The sequence below is a fragment of the Mesitornis unicolor genome, unplaced genomic scaffold, assembly GCF_000695765.1.
Source record: "Mesitornis unicolor isolate BGI_N332 unplaced genomic scaffold, ASM69576v1 scaffold32468, whole genome shotgun sequence".
Lineage (NCBI taxonomy): Eukaryota > Metazoa > Chordata > Aves > Mesitornithiformes > Mesitornithidae > Mesitornis > Mesitornis unicolor.
The window spans coordinates 27,887-42,953 of record NW_010200323.1 but is presented as its reverse complement, the minus strand read 5'-3'; the positions used below and the strand labels follow the sequence as shown (position 1 = coordinate 42,953).

Sequence of the window (15,067 nt, the reverse complement as noted above, 5' to 3'; positions counted from 1 at the left end):
AGCCACACGTAGAAACATCTCATCTAGGACTTTCGCAGAGTTTTCATCCTCTGTTTCTGCATGCATCTTTTAACCTCATACAATTATTTTCTACATGGAAAGGCATAATCTGACTGAAATGCCAGCATACTGGGAACTAGAAAGACCATATAGAAGTTTTTTTTTATTACCATAATATTAAAAATACAGTAGTTTTGTATTATGGGGGTTAAGTTCACAAGTGACTTGTCTGTGAGCGTGGCTTCATGTTCTGGCTGAGCCAAGCCAACAGCTTGCCACCATCAAGAGGTGAGGAGGGCCTCTGGCTGCTCCCTCTCCTCGCCAAGCTCGCCTCAAAGCGTCTGATTTCCCCTCCTCCTCTGTGCCAGTCCTGCTCATTTATTCACAAGATGACCTGGTTAAACTCATGTCACCCAGGAAGAAATAAGTTGGTGGTGGCAAGCTGTTCACCCCGCTCAAACCCTTTAGTGAAACCTTACACTGACGGCATGTGGTACAGCTCCCGCAGCTGTCTGGTGGGATTCAAGTTCTGTATGGGCTTGGTGTCATATTTTACTCCACTGAAAGCTGAAGCGTCCTCAGGGGGGCAGATAGTAGCATAAATGGACAAACTTCATTTTTCAGAAAGTATTGCTGCTTTCAGATATGCCAAAAGTTCCTTCAGTTTTAAGACTATAAAACTGAACGTGCCAGTGACCAACAAAAGCTAAATGTTCACATCTGTCCTTCTACATGTGTCTGTCTGCTTCTTCTTTTGCCTTTTATTTGTAAGACTCCTGAGACATCCACATTTGTTTAAATCCAAACAGTCTTTTGTAAAAGCTCCATTCATAATCCATTAATTCATTACCATAATATTTTCATTTTAAAGAAGTAGCTCCATAGCAATCTATACTGTACTTGAATTTCCTCTTTTTGACTGACCATCGAAGAACTCTTCCTGTTTTCTTTTATCCATCTTCCAAATGTGATTGGTTTTGGTGTTTTTTTTTCAAGTCATGTGCTTCTCAGCAAGTAGTGTCATATGGTGTGACTGAATGATGTCATAAATTGACTTTAGGATTAAATTCAGGATGATTAAACCGTTCCAGTTAGGTAGATGTGAGACACCAGGTGAGTACTACCTGAATGAATTAGATGAGTTGGGATGTTTACAGTAAGCAGATGGGCAGTAGTTTTGAATGTTGTTGGTTTGTGTGCTTTTACTTTTTTCATGATTTTGGAGGTGGGGAAGCTATACTGTGCTTTCACTCTGTAATCACGGACTCCACATACTTGCCTTTTCACTGCTTTCATTGCTTCCTGCTTGATGGAATTGCTGTCATGAAAAAACCTCAAGCCAGCTGAAAACCAGAAGTGTTTCCTACTGAGTGCTAAAGGAATGGTGCAGGCTTTTACTCTGCGTGCTGTCTGTGACTGAGATGATGCAGACCAATTCTGAGGAGACTTTCGCTGGCAGCAGGCCGCTGTAGTTGGTCTCACACTGCCCGGCTCCACGCATCTCCTGGCTGCTGTCATCCTGAAAAGCAGAGGAGGGGGCACCTGGGACCTCCTGCTAGTCTGCTGTTTCCTACTGATAGAATAGAAGGAGCAAGTGGTAGCCACCTGTAATGAGTAATCTGAGAGTACTGAGATACCGACCAGGGACCAGGGTAGTCATTGCTCACTTCCTCTAATAGAAAAATAAGCTTAAAAGCAGCTTCAGTTCTGTGCACTGCCTTCAATGCAGCTCAAAAGATGATTCATTCCTACTCCTAACACTCAAGCTCTTACCTCGTAGCTGTTTGCGTGGCTGCTTTGAAATTGTTAGTTCAGAAACAGTTTGTACATTTTGGGAGCAGGGGTGGTGGGCGCAGGAAGAGAAGAAATAGGAAACTGAAACATTTAACCCCAAATTTCACAGGGGTTATTCCTGTTGTCCCTAACCCTGTGAGATGATGCATAGCACTATTGGGTTTAACATGCATGGCAGACTTAGGGCTGGATCGGTGGTTGGACACAATGATCTTAAAGGTCTTTTCCAGCCAAAACCATTCTATGATCTGTGCCTCAGACCAGTGTGAGGAAGGAACTCCACCAGGTCCTGGTAATCTCTTGATTTAGATGATAACAATAATAAATGTGATGCAAGCACCAGCAAAATACTGGAAGTTTGGTATACTGCTTTATTAGTTCTCAGGTTTGACTTCAACACCTAAGTCCATTGAAAGGAACAGCGCATCTCTGTTACCTTTATTCACTATATAATCTTTCCCAGTATATTGTCATCATCGTAACTAGCAAAAAGTAAACCTATATTAATTCTGCAAATTCATTTTAGCCTTCTTTTAATCTCACTGGAAAAATGGTAAGGTTGAGGAGTGCATTTGCTGTTTAGAAACAAAATCTGAGTTTCTGCTGTCTTTACTTGCCAGGGATAGCTGGTTAGGAGGCAGACAGCATATGGTTACATGACTGCTGTGGTTTGCATGTAATCTGTGGTCTTCTTAATTCCTTGTTTTGTAAGAGAGGTAATCTTACATGTAAATAAAGGCGCATTTCATATTATCCTAGGGTGGGGTTTTTTTGTCTTCATCGTCTTAAGGCTAGTCAGGGAAGGCCAGCACAAAGATCAAGCAATCAAATCAAGACCTTCTCTTCTTTCATTTGCCTCTTGTAATGATAGCTTAGAAGAAACTTAAAAGAAACCAAGCGCATTCATCCAATTTGCAGATACTGTTCATTGTACTTGCTGCCTGAAAACACAGAGAAATGACACTCTCCAGTGTGTCTGACTCTCTAATAAAATCTTAACCCCAGGCTGTTACTCACATAAGCCTTTTTTAATATCATTTTAATCTTCAAAACATTTACATGTTCTGTGAAACTACAGATTGTGAAAATACTATCCATTAAAAATAAATAAATTTAAGTTTTTATTTCAAAGAATTGTCACTTAATTTCTCCTGTCATACTCATTTTTATAAGCATTAGTCTGTTGTTTTTTTTTGACTTCTTCATCCTCATTAATTTTATCTTGTTTATGTTGATGTACGAGGATTTGTCACATGGTAATGTTTCTGTTCCCTGAGTACATCACTAATAGCTTAAACAAAGTAAATATTTTTGGTCTGTATCTGCTCACAAATTTTGGTTTGAATTTTGGAAAAGGTTACTTTTGTTGGAATCTGTTTGCTGAAACTGTAAAATTTCATGATCCTTGCCTTAAATTATGATAATTCATTTATTCACGTATATCCAGTACAGTAAGTGCACAAATAATAAGGTGAACTTGAGCACTATTGACAAAACTGATTTTATAAATTGGATGGTTTTCTAATTTTACTTTCTTTTTTTTCTTATTCCTTAGTGCTTGCCAGTTATAAAAATACTCACTGATTTTTTTTTCTATAGAGGAAAGAATGGTGATAAATGGCATTACCTACTGAATAGCCCTCTAAAACAAATACTATTTTGGATTGTCTTCGCAATTCACATCAAACTTCTCTGGTATTTCAAGAAGACTTATAAACCAACTCATGCACGTGTTAATTTAAATAACAACTGGTTTAGGCTTTGTAGATAGTGACTGGCTGCATAAATTACATCCAGAGTAGATGAGGAATTTCCATGTCTGGTGCTTAAAGAAAAGGGGCCTAAATTCTTAGAAAACAAATGAAAATGAAAACAAACAAACAAACAAACACCTCCCCCCTCAACACCAACAAACCCAGCAGAAAACAATTTATGACATCCCCTGGGTATCCATTCCATCACCTCTCATAGTGCTAGGGGGTGTCTGTGAATGTGCCCTCCTCTTTCCTTTCCACAGACTTAACGTGTGTTTATTTTTTTTGGAAGGAAAGCCGTGCTGTCGTCCTTCCCATCACTTGTTCTCACAATGAGTCCAGCAGTACTTACAGGCCATTCTTCAACCTCCCTGCCATCAGGCATGAGAGTCACCACCCAGGCAGGTTTTGGAAGGACGGACATCACCTTTGGCTGGCCTGCTGTTGGTGCTAGGGCGGCTTCATTGAACAATCTGTTCAGGAACCACCCTGTGCAATCAAAAGACAAATCAAAGGGTTTTCTCTTGCTCATTTGGGAAGCCCTGAGTTGCTTCAGTCATCTGCATGCCAGCTAATGATGAGGTCTCAAGAAGTGGTATCGGCAGCAGAGAGGCTGGGTAGTTTGGTTTTTGTTTTCCTGCTGTCACATTCTGGGGCTGCATTGAGGGGCATTTGATGTGGAGGACGCCCATGCTGTACTCGCAGAAATCTAGGAGGGAAAAAAAAAAACCCATGACCTATAAGCCATAGTGCTAGCCAGGACAGCCATTAGCAAAACCTTTGAAGATAGGAACTAAGGGTTACAGAGTCTAAGTCTTTGATTGCAGCTCTTTGTAGGGAGGACCTGAAGGCAGTAATAACACTGTAGTACACGGATTCATAGGCTTGGAATGTCACCGTGACTTTAATAGTCCAAATAATTGCCTTTTCTTATACTCCCAGTTGAAGGTATAATTTTTAAAGGAACTCTAATACATCCTCTGTCCTTTCTAGCTCAGTTTCCAGCATTTAACAATAACCTAATTAATTCTTTGAAATGTATCTTGATTTAGCTTATTCGTCCTCTCATTCCTTTTCAGTAGCTACTCTGGTGAGAATGTTGTAAAGCAGACCTACTGCTGCCACTGAGGCTTTGTCTAGACTGTGTAGCTTTAACTCACCTAGCACAAGAATGGCTTTTATCAATGCAAATTGTGCTGTAGCAGCAGTAACCATGTCTGTTTATACGAGGGCAACTATGTGAGTAACTCTGAATGATGTGTGGGTACTTACGTTGTTGGCACCGGGAATATCTGGGTGATGTAATTTCTCTGTCGTAGTCCTCCCGCTAACCTAAGGTACGAGTCGTTTGACCTCCTGTCCCTCTTTTCACCATGTATGAAAATGAGAATAATAACTCATCATTACCCTAGCCTTAAAATACCCGGAGGTAGTCATTACAAGACTGAGGAAGGAGTCCTATAATTACATGGGTAGTAAAGCACATTTGTAGAAAGACGAAATGCTTAGGCGTACATGCAAATGGGAGATTAAAAGCGTCTCTTCCTTCTCCCTCCAACATAATTTTCTTCAGATTGGAATACTGCACTTTGTACTTCTAGAGGGATAAAACTGATTTATCAGACCACGCTCTAAGCTCTCCTCAAATATCAAAGTCCAGGTCATTATCTTAATGTCTGAGCTAAGCTAGGCTAAGCGCAGCAGACCCAATGATTACGTTATCTGAGATGCATCTTCACTGCACACTGGCAGAAATCCCAAGTAATTTATTCAGTGGAGTTACCTCCTTGTAAAACTCCTGTAGATTAAAATAGAGCTGGAGCCTCATGTTGTGCTGCTACCTCAATATTTGACATCACAGACATATTTTAAATACAAATGACCATGCAAAGCTAAGGATTGTGCATATTTTTGATGAATGCTAGTTATTTAGCTAATTTTCATTCCTTTTCTGTGTACTGCAGAATTAAGTGTAGTTCTGTCCTCACAGGAAAAACTAGGTTTACTTCTTTTAATTTCTGTGTGGTGTTGCCTTCAGATTACTGGAAACCCACTTGTCCAGATACGGTTGTGCATTGTTCCCATACTTACTATGTAGTTAATTACATCCTGTAAATTGAAGGAAGAATGTTTTCGAGTTTAACACGTGATAATTTTTTAAAGTTGGTTGGTATTAGTCTGAGGTTGGTTTTTAGTATTGTGCACTGCTGCTTTTCCCACTGCTTTCATTCCTTCGTATTGCTTCTGTACCACAAGCCATTGCCTGTAGTTCTCTTAGCAGTGTGTTGCTGAAGTAAAATAACCGCACACGTATAACTATCACAACAGATTTTTTCCCTTTGTGTGCATTGCCTTGACAGTAAGATTTGAGAAGGGAAAATAAAAATCAGGTCTGAACACCAATTGTTCTGTTTCTTTTGCTAGATGTGTCTACGCCAGAGGCTGGAAGAAAACTAGTGGATGCCTCTGTAGTGAACGGTGGCCTGGCACCGCAAGGAAAGCAGAACGGGGCCACGCAAGTGACAGTGCAACGCAAGAGACTCCTTAAGGCTCCCACGTTGGCTGAACTTGACAGCTCGGATTCAGAGGTAGAAAAATCAGGACACAACTTGCTTCCCAATTTGTCAGAACTGAATCTTACTCCTGAAGTTGTCGAGCTGATCAGATGAGAAGTGACTTTGCAGATTATAATCCAAATTTTCCATGACTGTTTTGCAGCCCACAGAACTTCAAAAATATTAGATCAGACCTCAAAAAATGAGAATATTCTTTAGGAAGCTTAAATGCTAATTTTGGCCTTAAACCCACTATTCACTGATTTGTCTAAATGCCCAGTGTCCGTTCACAGTGTGTATGTAGCAGATACGCTTTTGGGAATGCAGGCAAATGTGTTGCACTGCTCTGGCACCCATGCAGGAGCTGTTGCTGAAGGCCTCACATGTGGGGCCAGCCTCATTGTGCCAGCTGTTAAATTAAAGACCATCAGCTATGCCAGAGGGGCTGCAGTTTGGTCCAAATGTCAGCGTGTTGGTTTGCTGTATAGGCTTGGGAAGTAGAGCCCCAGCAAACGTTTCACAGATGGGGACAAGCATATACCACTTAGGTGTAAGAACAGCTTTGAATCCATCCTCTTTCAAATGGGGAGTTTAAAGATTTTTTAAAAAGCATAAAACGGAGAAAAGCTTAAGAAAGGTCTCTAGATTAAAAGCTGCGTTACATATGATCCTCAAGAAGTACCAACATTGCATCCTCAAGAATTAGTTTGATCTGCTGGACCAGCAGTACTATTAATTGAGTTTGGACTTTTCTGAAAGTTAAGCTGTCTGGAAAGCACATGCAGGTGGGGTTTATTCACAGGGGCTGATTTTACGCTGGGAAAGGCTAGAAGTCTTCCCTGACCCTCTTTCTCTCTCTAGTAAATGGAAAAGGAGGCGTTTCCTGACAGGACGCTTACAAAGGAGCGCTTGGAGACTGAGGAGAAATATATGTGGGGAGAAATTTATCTCTTTGCATACTTTCCTGATCTGTGAAAGGTTGGCCCTCTTTGTATTAGGACTTATCCTATGGGTGACTTGTGTGGGTGCATAATTTGGTGCATCTATTCTGAAAGCAGAAGAGATTTGCATTCTGAAATCTCTCGGCAGTCTTTAAAATTACAATAGAGGCTATATGAGGTTTTGTTAATATGAATGAAGCTGGGCAGGATGCAGGGATATTAAGACCTGTCAACGAGAGTTGGATCTTGAATTTACAGCTTTCCAGCTTGTAGCTCGGTGCATCCTGAAGCTAATGCAGCGTGATATTTCACACCGAAAAAGGGCAGAAGTCAGTAAAGGAAAATTCTGTAAAAGGAAACATGAAGTGATTCTTATCAGAGGGAAAAATAAGATATCTGACTGTGACTATTGATTAGAGAATACTGTGTAGGCAAGCAAAGTCGTATAGAATGAACATACAACAGAGGATAAATTGAAAATAAATCAGCCACTTCGAGCTGTCACAGAGAACAGATGCTGTACTGGTTTGAGACAACAGTAGCTGGTGGAGCAATTAGGCTGATTAAGATGCTCAGCAAGAATACGGGTTGGGGCTCACAAACAGTGCTAAAATAGTGTAATGAAAGAAACTGAAGGGAGTTGGGGTGAAATTTTCTGAGCTGACAAAGCGGGTGGGAGGTAGAATGTTTGAAGGAAGCAAAGATCGCGCTCTTAAAATGTCTTATTTCTTTCCTGACTTTTACGTTGTATGTAAAACACAGAAGAGAGTATGTGTTGTCCTCTTTGCCTAGAAATGACTTGGCCACCTTTCTGCCTGCAATTTGAATTGGCCTTAACCTATTTAGAGTTACTCACCGGGAGTTAAGTTATGGCTGTGTTACATCCTAAATTACAGGCTGCAAATATCTGCACTCCTGAGCTGTGGACCTCCAAATGAGCTATGATGCAGATGATTTTCCACTCCCCTTCATCCCCTTTGTTCCTCTCTCAGCTGTGTTGTGATGCAGAGTACGCCCCAACACTCCGTGTTGCCAGCCAGAGGTAAAGGGGAAGGTCTGGTACAGCCCTGTGCCCATTTCCTGGCAAGGATGAATATTGCACAAACAGTTTCTCTTTTCTGTCCATGCTTTTTTCTGCATCACCATTGGAATCACAGTTTCAGAGGGGGAGCAAGAAGTGCCATTTTGCTTTGTGTTGCTAAGAGAAGTAGCAGTCTAATAGTGATTTTTCATACAGGTATAAAAACAGTATCTTCCTAATGAAGCTACAGCCAGCCAGACAAAAATCTTGCTGTAACATACTCAGATGTTTTAAGGTGATGCCTTTAATACTGCAGCATTCTCAGTACATGAAAAATTCTGTTTAGCTCTCTGTGGAGAATTGCGCAGTCCCAGATGTTGGATTGATCCAACCTCAAATGTAAAATGTCAGATAGTCAATGGTTATTGTATTGTTATGAAGAAATTCACATGATGTTTCATCAGTACTTCCTACACAGGATTTCGTTCTCAAAAAAGCCTTCCATATTGGAGAAATCATAGGGCAGTCGTGGCGTTCTGAGTGCCTGTGTTTGTGCACAGAAAAAGTAATTTCAAACCAGGAATACCTGTTGTGTAAGTAGGATGATACATCAAATTTAACATACTCCTGGCTTCCATTCTCCCTGGGTTGGTTATTTATTTTTATACTTACCCATTGGCTCTGACAGTTCATTCCCTCTCGTTCTTTAGAATAAGAAGTGTGGCTCCTGGCATCTTTCTTGTAGGTCTAGGTCTTTACCATAGAGAGGCCCCCTACTTCTCTGTTTTTGTCTGTTTCTTTCACTCTGTTGTATTTTTGAGACTCCAAAGCCACTAGGATAACCAGTGTTCATCCATTAATAATGAAGTAACTGGAAATCTTTCACAAAAATGAGAGCGAGATGGAGACATCTGTGTGCTACCTACATTGTGCAACATCTGACTTATCATGTCCATCTCAAGTTCAGTGTGGAATGAAAAATGGTCAATACCTGTTTCTTTCCATTGAAAGGTGGCAATTAGTAAAATTAGACATGTGAAACATTTCTGTAATCCCTGATTTATTGGTTTATGTTAAAATACATATAAGCTTTTGATATTTTCAGTTGTGCACCTTGTCTTGTCTTTCCTATCTCTGTGCCAATGTTTCAGACACAGGAAAAGTGGAAGAAAGAATAAAAAACCCCATAAAAGCATGTAAACAAACTCAATGCACAGACTATTGCTTGAATCATGATTTAGTCTTTTGTAAAACTCTACAGCATAAGATGTTGACAACTGAAGCACTTACGATTTTTGGTCAGGACTAGGTCCCAGGATTGCTTGGGTTGTGTTCCAGAGACAGCTGTCCCCTGCCTGTCCTCAAAAAGTGCTGACTGAATCCCTGGCTGCTCTTCGTTCATAAAAATGAGCAGCATGGCACCATGGCTATGGTTTTTTTTAATTGACAGCCTCCTTAGTTCTTCATCAGCTTCACTTCTCTGCCAGTAGGAAAAAAAAGCACCTGATGCAGCTAAATGTGCTGCTCAGACTTCCCTACAAAATTCCCGTCACAACTATTTTGCAGGGTCACACTTCATATGTTGAAGTGAATATATTGTTTTGAACTGGTTTCAGTCCGTTTGTGTTGTGGCATGTGTGTGGGAGCAGTATACAGAAAGGTGTCCTCCATACAACACGTACCCTTGGGCTAAGCATGAAGTGCAGATCACCTGATGGGAATTTGTAGAGGCCTCTGTCCTGTGACGCGTGGTGCTCACTGGGGTGATCCTGCCAGCTTTTCTGTTCCAAATTGCTGTTACCAAAGAAGGCAATCTCTCAGCCAGTGGAGGTTTCCTGCTTGCTATTCATGTAACTAAGGAAATTTGTGAGAGAGGAGCTCATCCACTTGCTGGATTTTGGAGCAGATCAGCTGTTTGCTCTGTAAATCTTGACAAGATAAAATGCTGTTAAGTCTTTTTGGTTACAAGCATTCACATTACAAATAAACAGCATTTACACTCAGGCCTTCCACTCCGTTCCTATGGGAGGCTCCTGTGATGGTTTCTATATTGCTGGTATCTGGTGGCTGAAGACAGAGGTTTTAGGTGAAAGCAAAAGGTTTAGTAATCTGGGTATCATAATGCTTTAGGTAGCTGAAAGGCATTAGCCAAAACACCATTTCACTTCTATTTATCTTGCAGGAATTGCTTTTAGCTGTTGTGATGAAACGTGCATATATAATGGATGATATTTCTTTTCATTGTAGAAGAAAGGGGAAACACACCGAGATTAGGAATTGCAGAACAGTGCAGTGGAGATCAGATTAATTTCTCTTTGCCTAAGTCACTTGGATGAGTAGCTCTCACTCCTTTAGAGACCAGAGAAATCCAAGTGCTGATTCCTTGGTACTGTGAGATACAAAGTTGAGTCAGTTAGCTACTCCTGTAGCTGCAAATCCTTAGAAGTCCTTAAATACAATAAGAAAAATTAACAGTTACAATGGATTAGTGCACCTCTCTTCTGATCTTGTTCTTTCATGCAATAGTTAAATACACTGACATGTGCCATTTATTCCAGTTTCTAAAAAAATTTGAGCATTGAAAATTCCATTTACTCAGTGCTGTCTAGAGTTGATGTTTTTCTCAGGAATTCTTCCAGGGCTTTGAGTGATTGAATGGAGCAAAATACCTTTGATAGCTTGTGATTTCTGTGTGTTGAGAAGCAGTTAGAGAAGAAGAAAAGATCCCTGAGGAATTCTGTTTCTTTTCCTCTTGCCACACAGGAGGAATCAGTGCACAAATCAGCAAGTAGCAGCAGCATCTCCCCCTCGCAAGCGGAAGACCCCTCTCAAGAAGGCACCAGTAGCAGAAAGAGTGAGTTTTGATGAGCTGCTTTTACACACTTCTGTTGTCTTCTGTCAACTTTGAAACGTTTCATAGAAAGCAGAAGCTGAGTGTTGTTAATGGAAGAAATCTCTAAAGCTGGACCCTAGAACCTCCTGAATAGGTCAAGGGTGATGAATGATTGGAAGGCGTTGGCCTCCACTGTATGTGGCTATCCACTGTAGCCTCCTTTGTATGTGGATATCTTTGTGAGACAGAATATTTCATACCTGAAGTCAATGTGGAACTGTAGAGGAAGTTGCAAGTGAATGAGGAGTAGCTTAGCTATGCTCATCTCATAAAAGAATTCGTTGCTGCAGAAACACATTCTAACGTAAGACCAATTTAAATGTTTCCTGCATCTCTGTCGCCATGGCAGTGAATGTGCTTGTTTGAAAGGCACGTGGCAGTCACCAGTATTTCTCACAAGTACTTACTGAGAAGAGGGGAGGATCTATTCTTTTTTTTTTTTCATGCACAGTTTTTGTAGGCTTTACTGTGTAACAATATTTTTCATTTGTTTCAAAGTGTTTCAGCTTCACTGGAAAGGTTTTGAAATGAAACATGTAATCTGTGCATGTATTTTCTGTGCACGATGGTGAAATAAGTAGAATAAGCCAGCACCAGATTTATATACGATGGTATACATCAGCCTCCAATAGTGAGAATTCTAGCAAACCAGTGGCAGGTTTAAGTCCTGAGCAATGTTATCCAACAGTCTGTCTTACAAGAACTAATGTCTTTTATACTGGTTGACTCTTTAGCGCCTCCAAAGTTCTTGCCCATATCATCTACACCGCAGCCCGAGAGACGGCAGCCACCTCAGAGACGACACTCCATTGAAAAGGAAACGCCAACCAATGTGAGACAGTTCCTACCACCTTCAAAACAGAGCTCCAGATCACTTGTAAGTGGAGTGGGTGGTAGGAGAGAGAAAAAGAGGCATGCTAAGAGTATAATGAAAATTAAAGCTTGGCTTCAGTGTGATTAGAACTTGACTCAGAGAAAACTCCTCAATTCAGAAACAGTCCTTGGCTACTAAAGACGTTTTGAAATCAAGATATGAACTTTGTCTCTCTAGCAGATTTATCCAAAATCCCAGGTACAGGTGCCTCAGAAAACATTTGCACTTTGATTAGAACTTTGGGTAAGGCCACGTGCCTTGATTTTATTTCAGAATGTTACCGAAACAGGCGAACTTCACCGTGTTGACTTTTTCATTTGAATAGAGACAATTCCAAAGCAGTGGATCTGTTTTGGAATTGGAGGGAATTTTTTAGTTGTTGGGAGTGTTTTAGTTAATGGCTGAATGAATGGAATGGTTTCTTTTCTTCCCACCTTAAGAACTTTGTGGTAATGTTTATACATGTGAAAGCTCTTTCAGTAATCCAAGGTTTCTCTATGTTGCTTTGTTGAAGTTACTGAGGCAAAAACCTGTATTACTACTGCTTGAAAAGAAAGTACAGTACATTTGATCAATTAGCTTTAATTGAGAGCTGTTTTCCAACAGAGTATAAGCAGCCATGGGTATGAAATCCTGGTTTGTTTATGCTGACATACCGATTAGTGCTTTGTAATTTCATGCAGGATATGTTCCTCGCCTCTTTTCCTACCAGCAGGGTTTCAAAGTATGCCCCATGAGGTGCTGGTGAATAGAGAAATCGATGAACACATCCTGGTTTTGAGAGGAAGGGAATAATCGCTCACCCCATCTTTTAGTGCAGTGGTATTAATGGGCTTTGAAGAGCGTTCTTGTTGGCCCAAGAGATGGTGGCTGGGATCCAAACCTATTAGACGATGAAGTTGAACAGTAACAAGAGAATAATCTCCAAATATTCCCACAATGTGCTTCCTCCTCTTCTTCTCAGAGGGTCTGCCGGATTTTGTTGATTATGTCCTTTGAACTAGAATGCAGTTTCTCATTCCAGGTGGAGGTCAGGTAGTAGCTTGTCGATAAACGCACAGCACAAGTAGACTTCTGCTGCTGAAGTGAACTTGGAGCAGAACACATTGCACCAGAACCAAGCTGGACGGTGCCTTCAGCGTGCGCTTGAAGACACTGCTGTATAACATGGATTGCCTTGTCATCGCCTGCTGCACTCACTATATGAGGAAAGCTTTATTTCCTGATAGGCCCAGATGTGTTGTTTAAAGGGAGGAGGGGAGAAAGCATTGTATGTTATACTAAGGCATTAGCTCCGTCACACTTTTAATGTATCTAAATATGTTACATCATCATATTGACTCATAGGTATTTGAGGGGATCATGCAACTTAAAAATCTTATGTAGGAGGCCGTTATTTTAAATAGGTCAACCCAGTTCTTCGTGAGCACATACATATATTTTCCCTCTGTCAGTCACCTTACTGACAGATGGCTAGAAAATATATACAAAATAAAATCATTGCAGAAAAACTAATTCAATTACTCCACTTCCCCTTAAAAATACTAAAGGAAAAGGGAGAAAAAGACATTAGATGTCAGGCTAATGTGGGTACACATGGGAAGGGCTTCACTAGTTTCTTTTGTGCTTGGGGCTTTTTTATTTGTTTTGTTTTGGCTTTCTTTTTCATCTTTAGAGATCTGTCACCTAGCTTGGTTCTGGCTGTGAAGCGAGAAAGAAGGAAATCAGTAATGAAATGATGTGCTGTTAGTAAGATCCTATTTAATTTGATGCCTAGAGAGCCAATTCTTTAACTCGGCAATAGTGCCCCCTAGGGTGCGACAGACAACTCCCACAGTACTTCTGGTTTTAGTTTTGGTAGCTGGTTTCTGAGATGCTGTCACTGGCCCAGTCCCACGCTTTGCCTTACTGCAGATCTTTCCTTCCCCAGAGAGAGAGATGCCAGCTTCTTTCTGTGGCTGTGCCAGATGCCACCTACGTAACATTGCTGTTCCTGGAGTGAACGCTTCTCAGTATTGCAGAATATGACTTACTTTTTATTTGTCTTCACCCTTCTTCATCCCTTCCTCCAGGACTGATGGAGTTTCATTTCTTATCACCTGCTCCTGGAACCGCAGTTTCTCTCCCAAGGTGAAAGAGACCTCTTCGATAAATAGCCCTCAATGCCAGGGAAAGCAGGCAGGAGTTTGCTGCAGTCTCTGAGCAGGATTAACAAGAAACTGCTCTGTCGTGCGTAGTAACAACAGTGTTGTGAACTGGCAGCCCATCAGCCAAGGGGGGTTAGATTTAAGTAGATGGGGAGGGGAAAAAGACACAGAAAGATGCCAAACGCAGTCCTTTTGGTATGTCACCCTACCAGCGGCACACAGAAAGGCAGGGCAGCACAGTGATTTTTTCGGGGGGGCTCAGCCTTGGGGGGGTGCTCACTGTAGTGAGCTGACTTGGTGCTTAACCAGTGAGATGGAGCCAGTGTCCTGAGCTGTACATACGGATGCTTTTGTAGTTTGTTTGCTTTTTAAATAATGATTACTAATTATTTTTCATGACCCAGAGGACCACAGCTAATGGTTTCATTTATACACAGCGTTCGCTTCTCTGCTTCCTATCTATTGTTCAGGTTCCTAGGATAACCAGTTTATTCCCAAGGATGACTTTCAGACCACTTTTTTCAACTGTGCAAACAGCTTCTCTGCTCAGCTCTCATCCCGTTGAAGCAGCCATGTGTGGGGTGGCAGGGGCTATGTACTATCTCTGTGAGAGAGCTTTTGCCAGCAGGTGGAAACCCGCAAAGGTTTGCCTCTTTTTGCTGGCTTTGGAAATCACCTTCACCAGCATGTTCCCTCCTAGGGGAGCACTTCCTAAGCTGTGGTGAGAATTAAGGGTTAGGCTGGGACACTGCACCTGATTGACGATGATTTCAGTGTGTGTAGGATATTTGTGTGTCTTCAATCACCTCACGGGGAAAAGAAATCAGTTCTGAAAGGACAGCAAACTAAAAATGCAACATCATGAGATTATCAATGGGACAGACCTTAAATATTACAGCACGTGAAGATCCTGCAGCAAAAATCCAGCAAAACTTTTGTAATCCTTGGACTATGTTGAAAAGAATAAGGTTTTATCTATCTTTTTAAGGAGAGACACCACGTAGAATGGAAGGGCATTTGCAGTCTGTTTTACTCTAAAACCTATGTATGGTTTTGGTCCTCAGCACACTTACGTATCAGAACTTGCA

The 15,067-nt window shown here is 41.1% G+C and overlaps 1 protein-coding gene across 1 annotated transcript in view; it reads left to right on the top strand.

Annotated features, from left to right (window-relative positions):
• The window catches only part of SPIRE2 (spire-type actin nucleation factor 2), a gene marked incomplete at its 5' end in the record, with an annotated part of 67,438 nt that overhangs the window by 45,756 nt on the left and 6,615 nt on the right, over positions 1-15,067 (top strand). Inside the window, 3 exons of the mRNA XM_010189719.1 lie at positions 5,973-6,136; positions 10,829-10,919; positions 11,693-11,835. Coding sequence (XP_010188021.1) covers positions 5,973-6,136; positions 10,829-10,919; positions 11,693-11,835 — 398 coding nt within the window. The remainder of the gene's footprint in view (positions 1-5,972; positions 6,137-10,828; positions 10,920-11,692; positions 11,836-15,067) is intronic.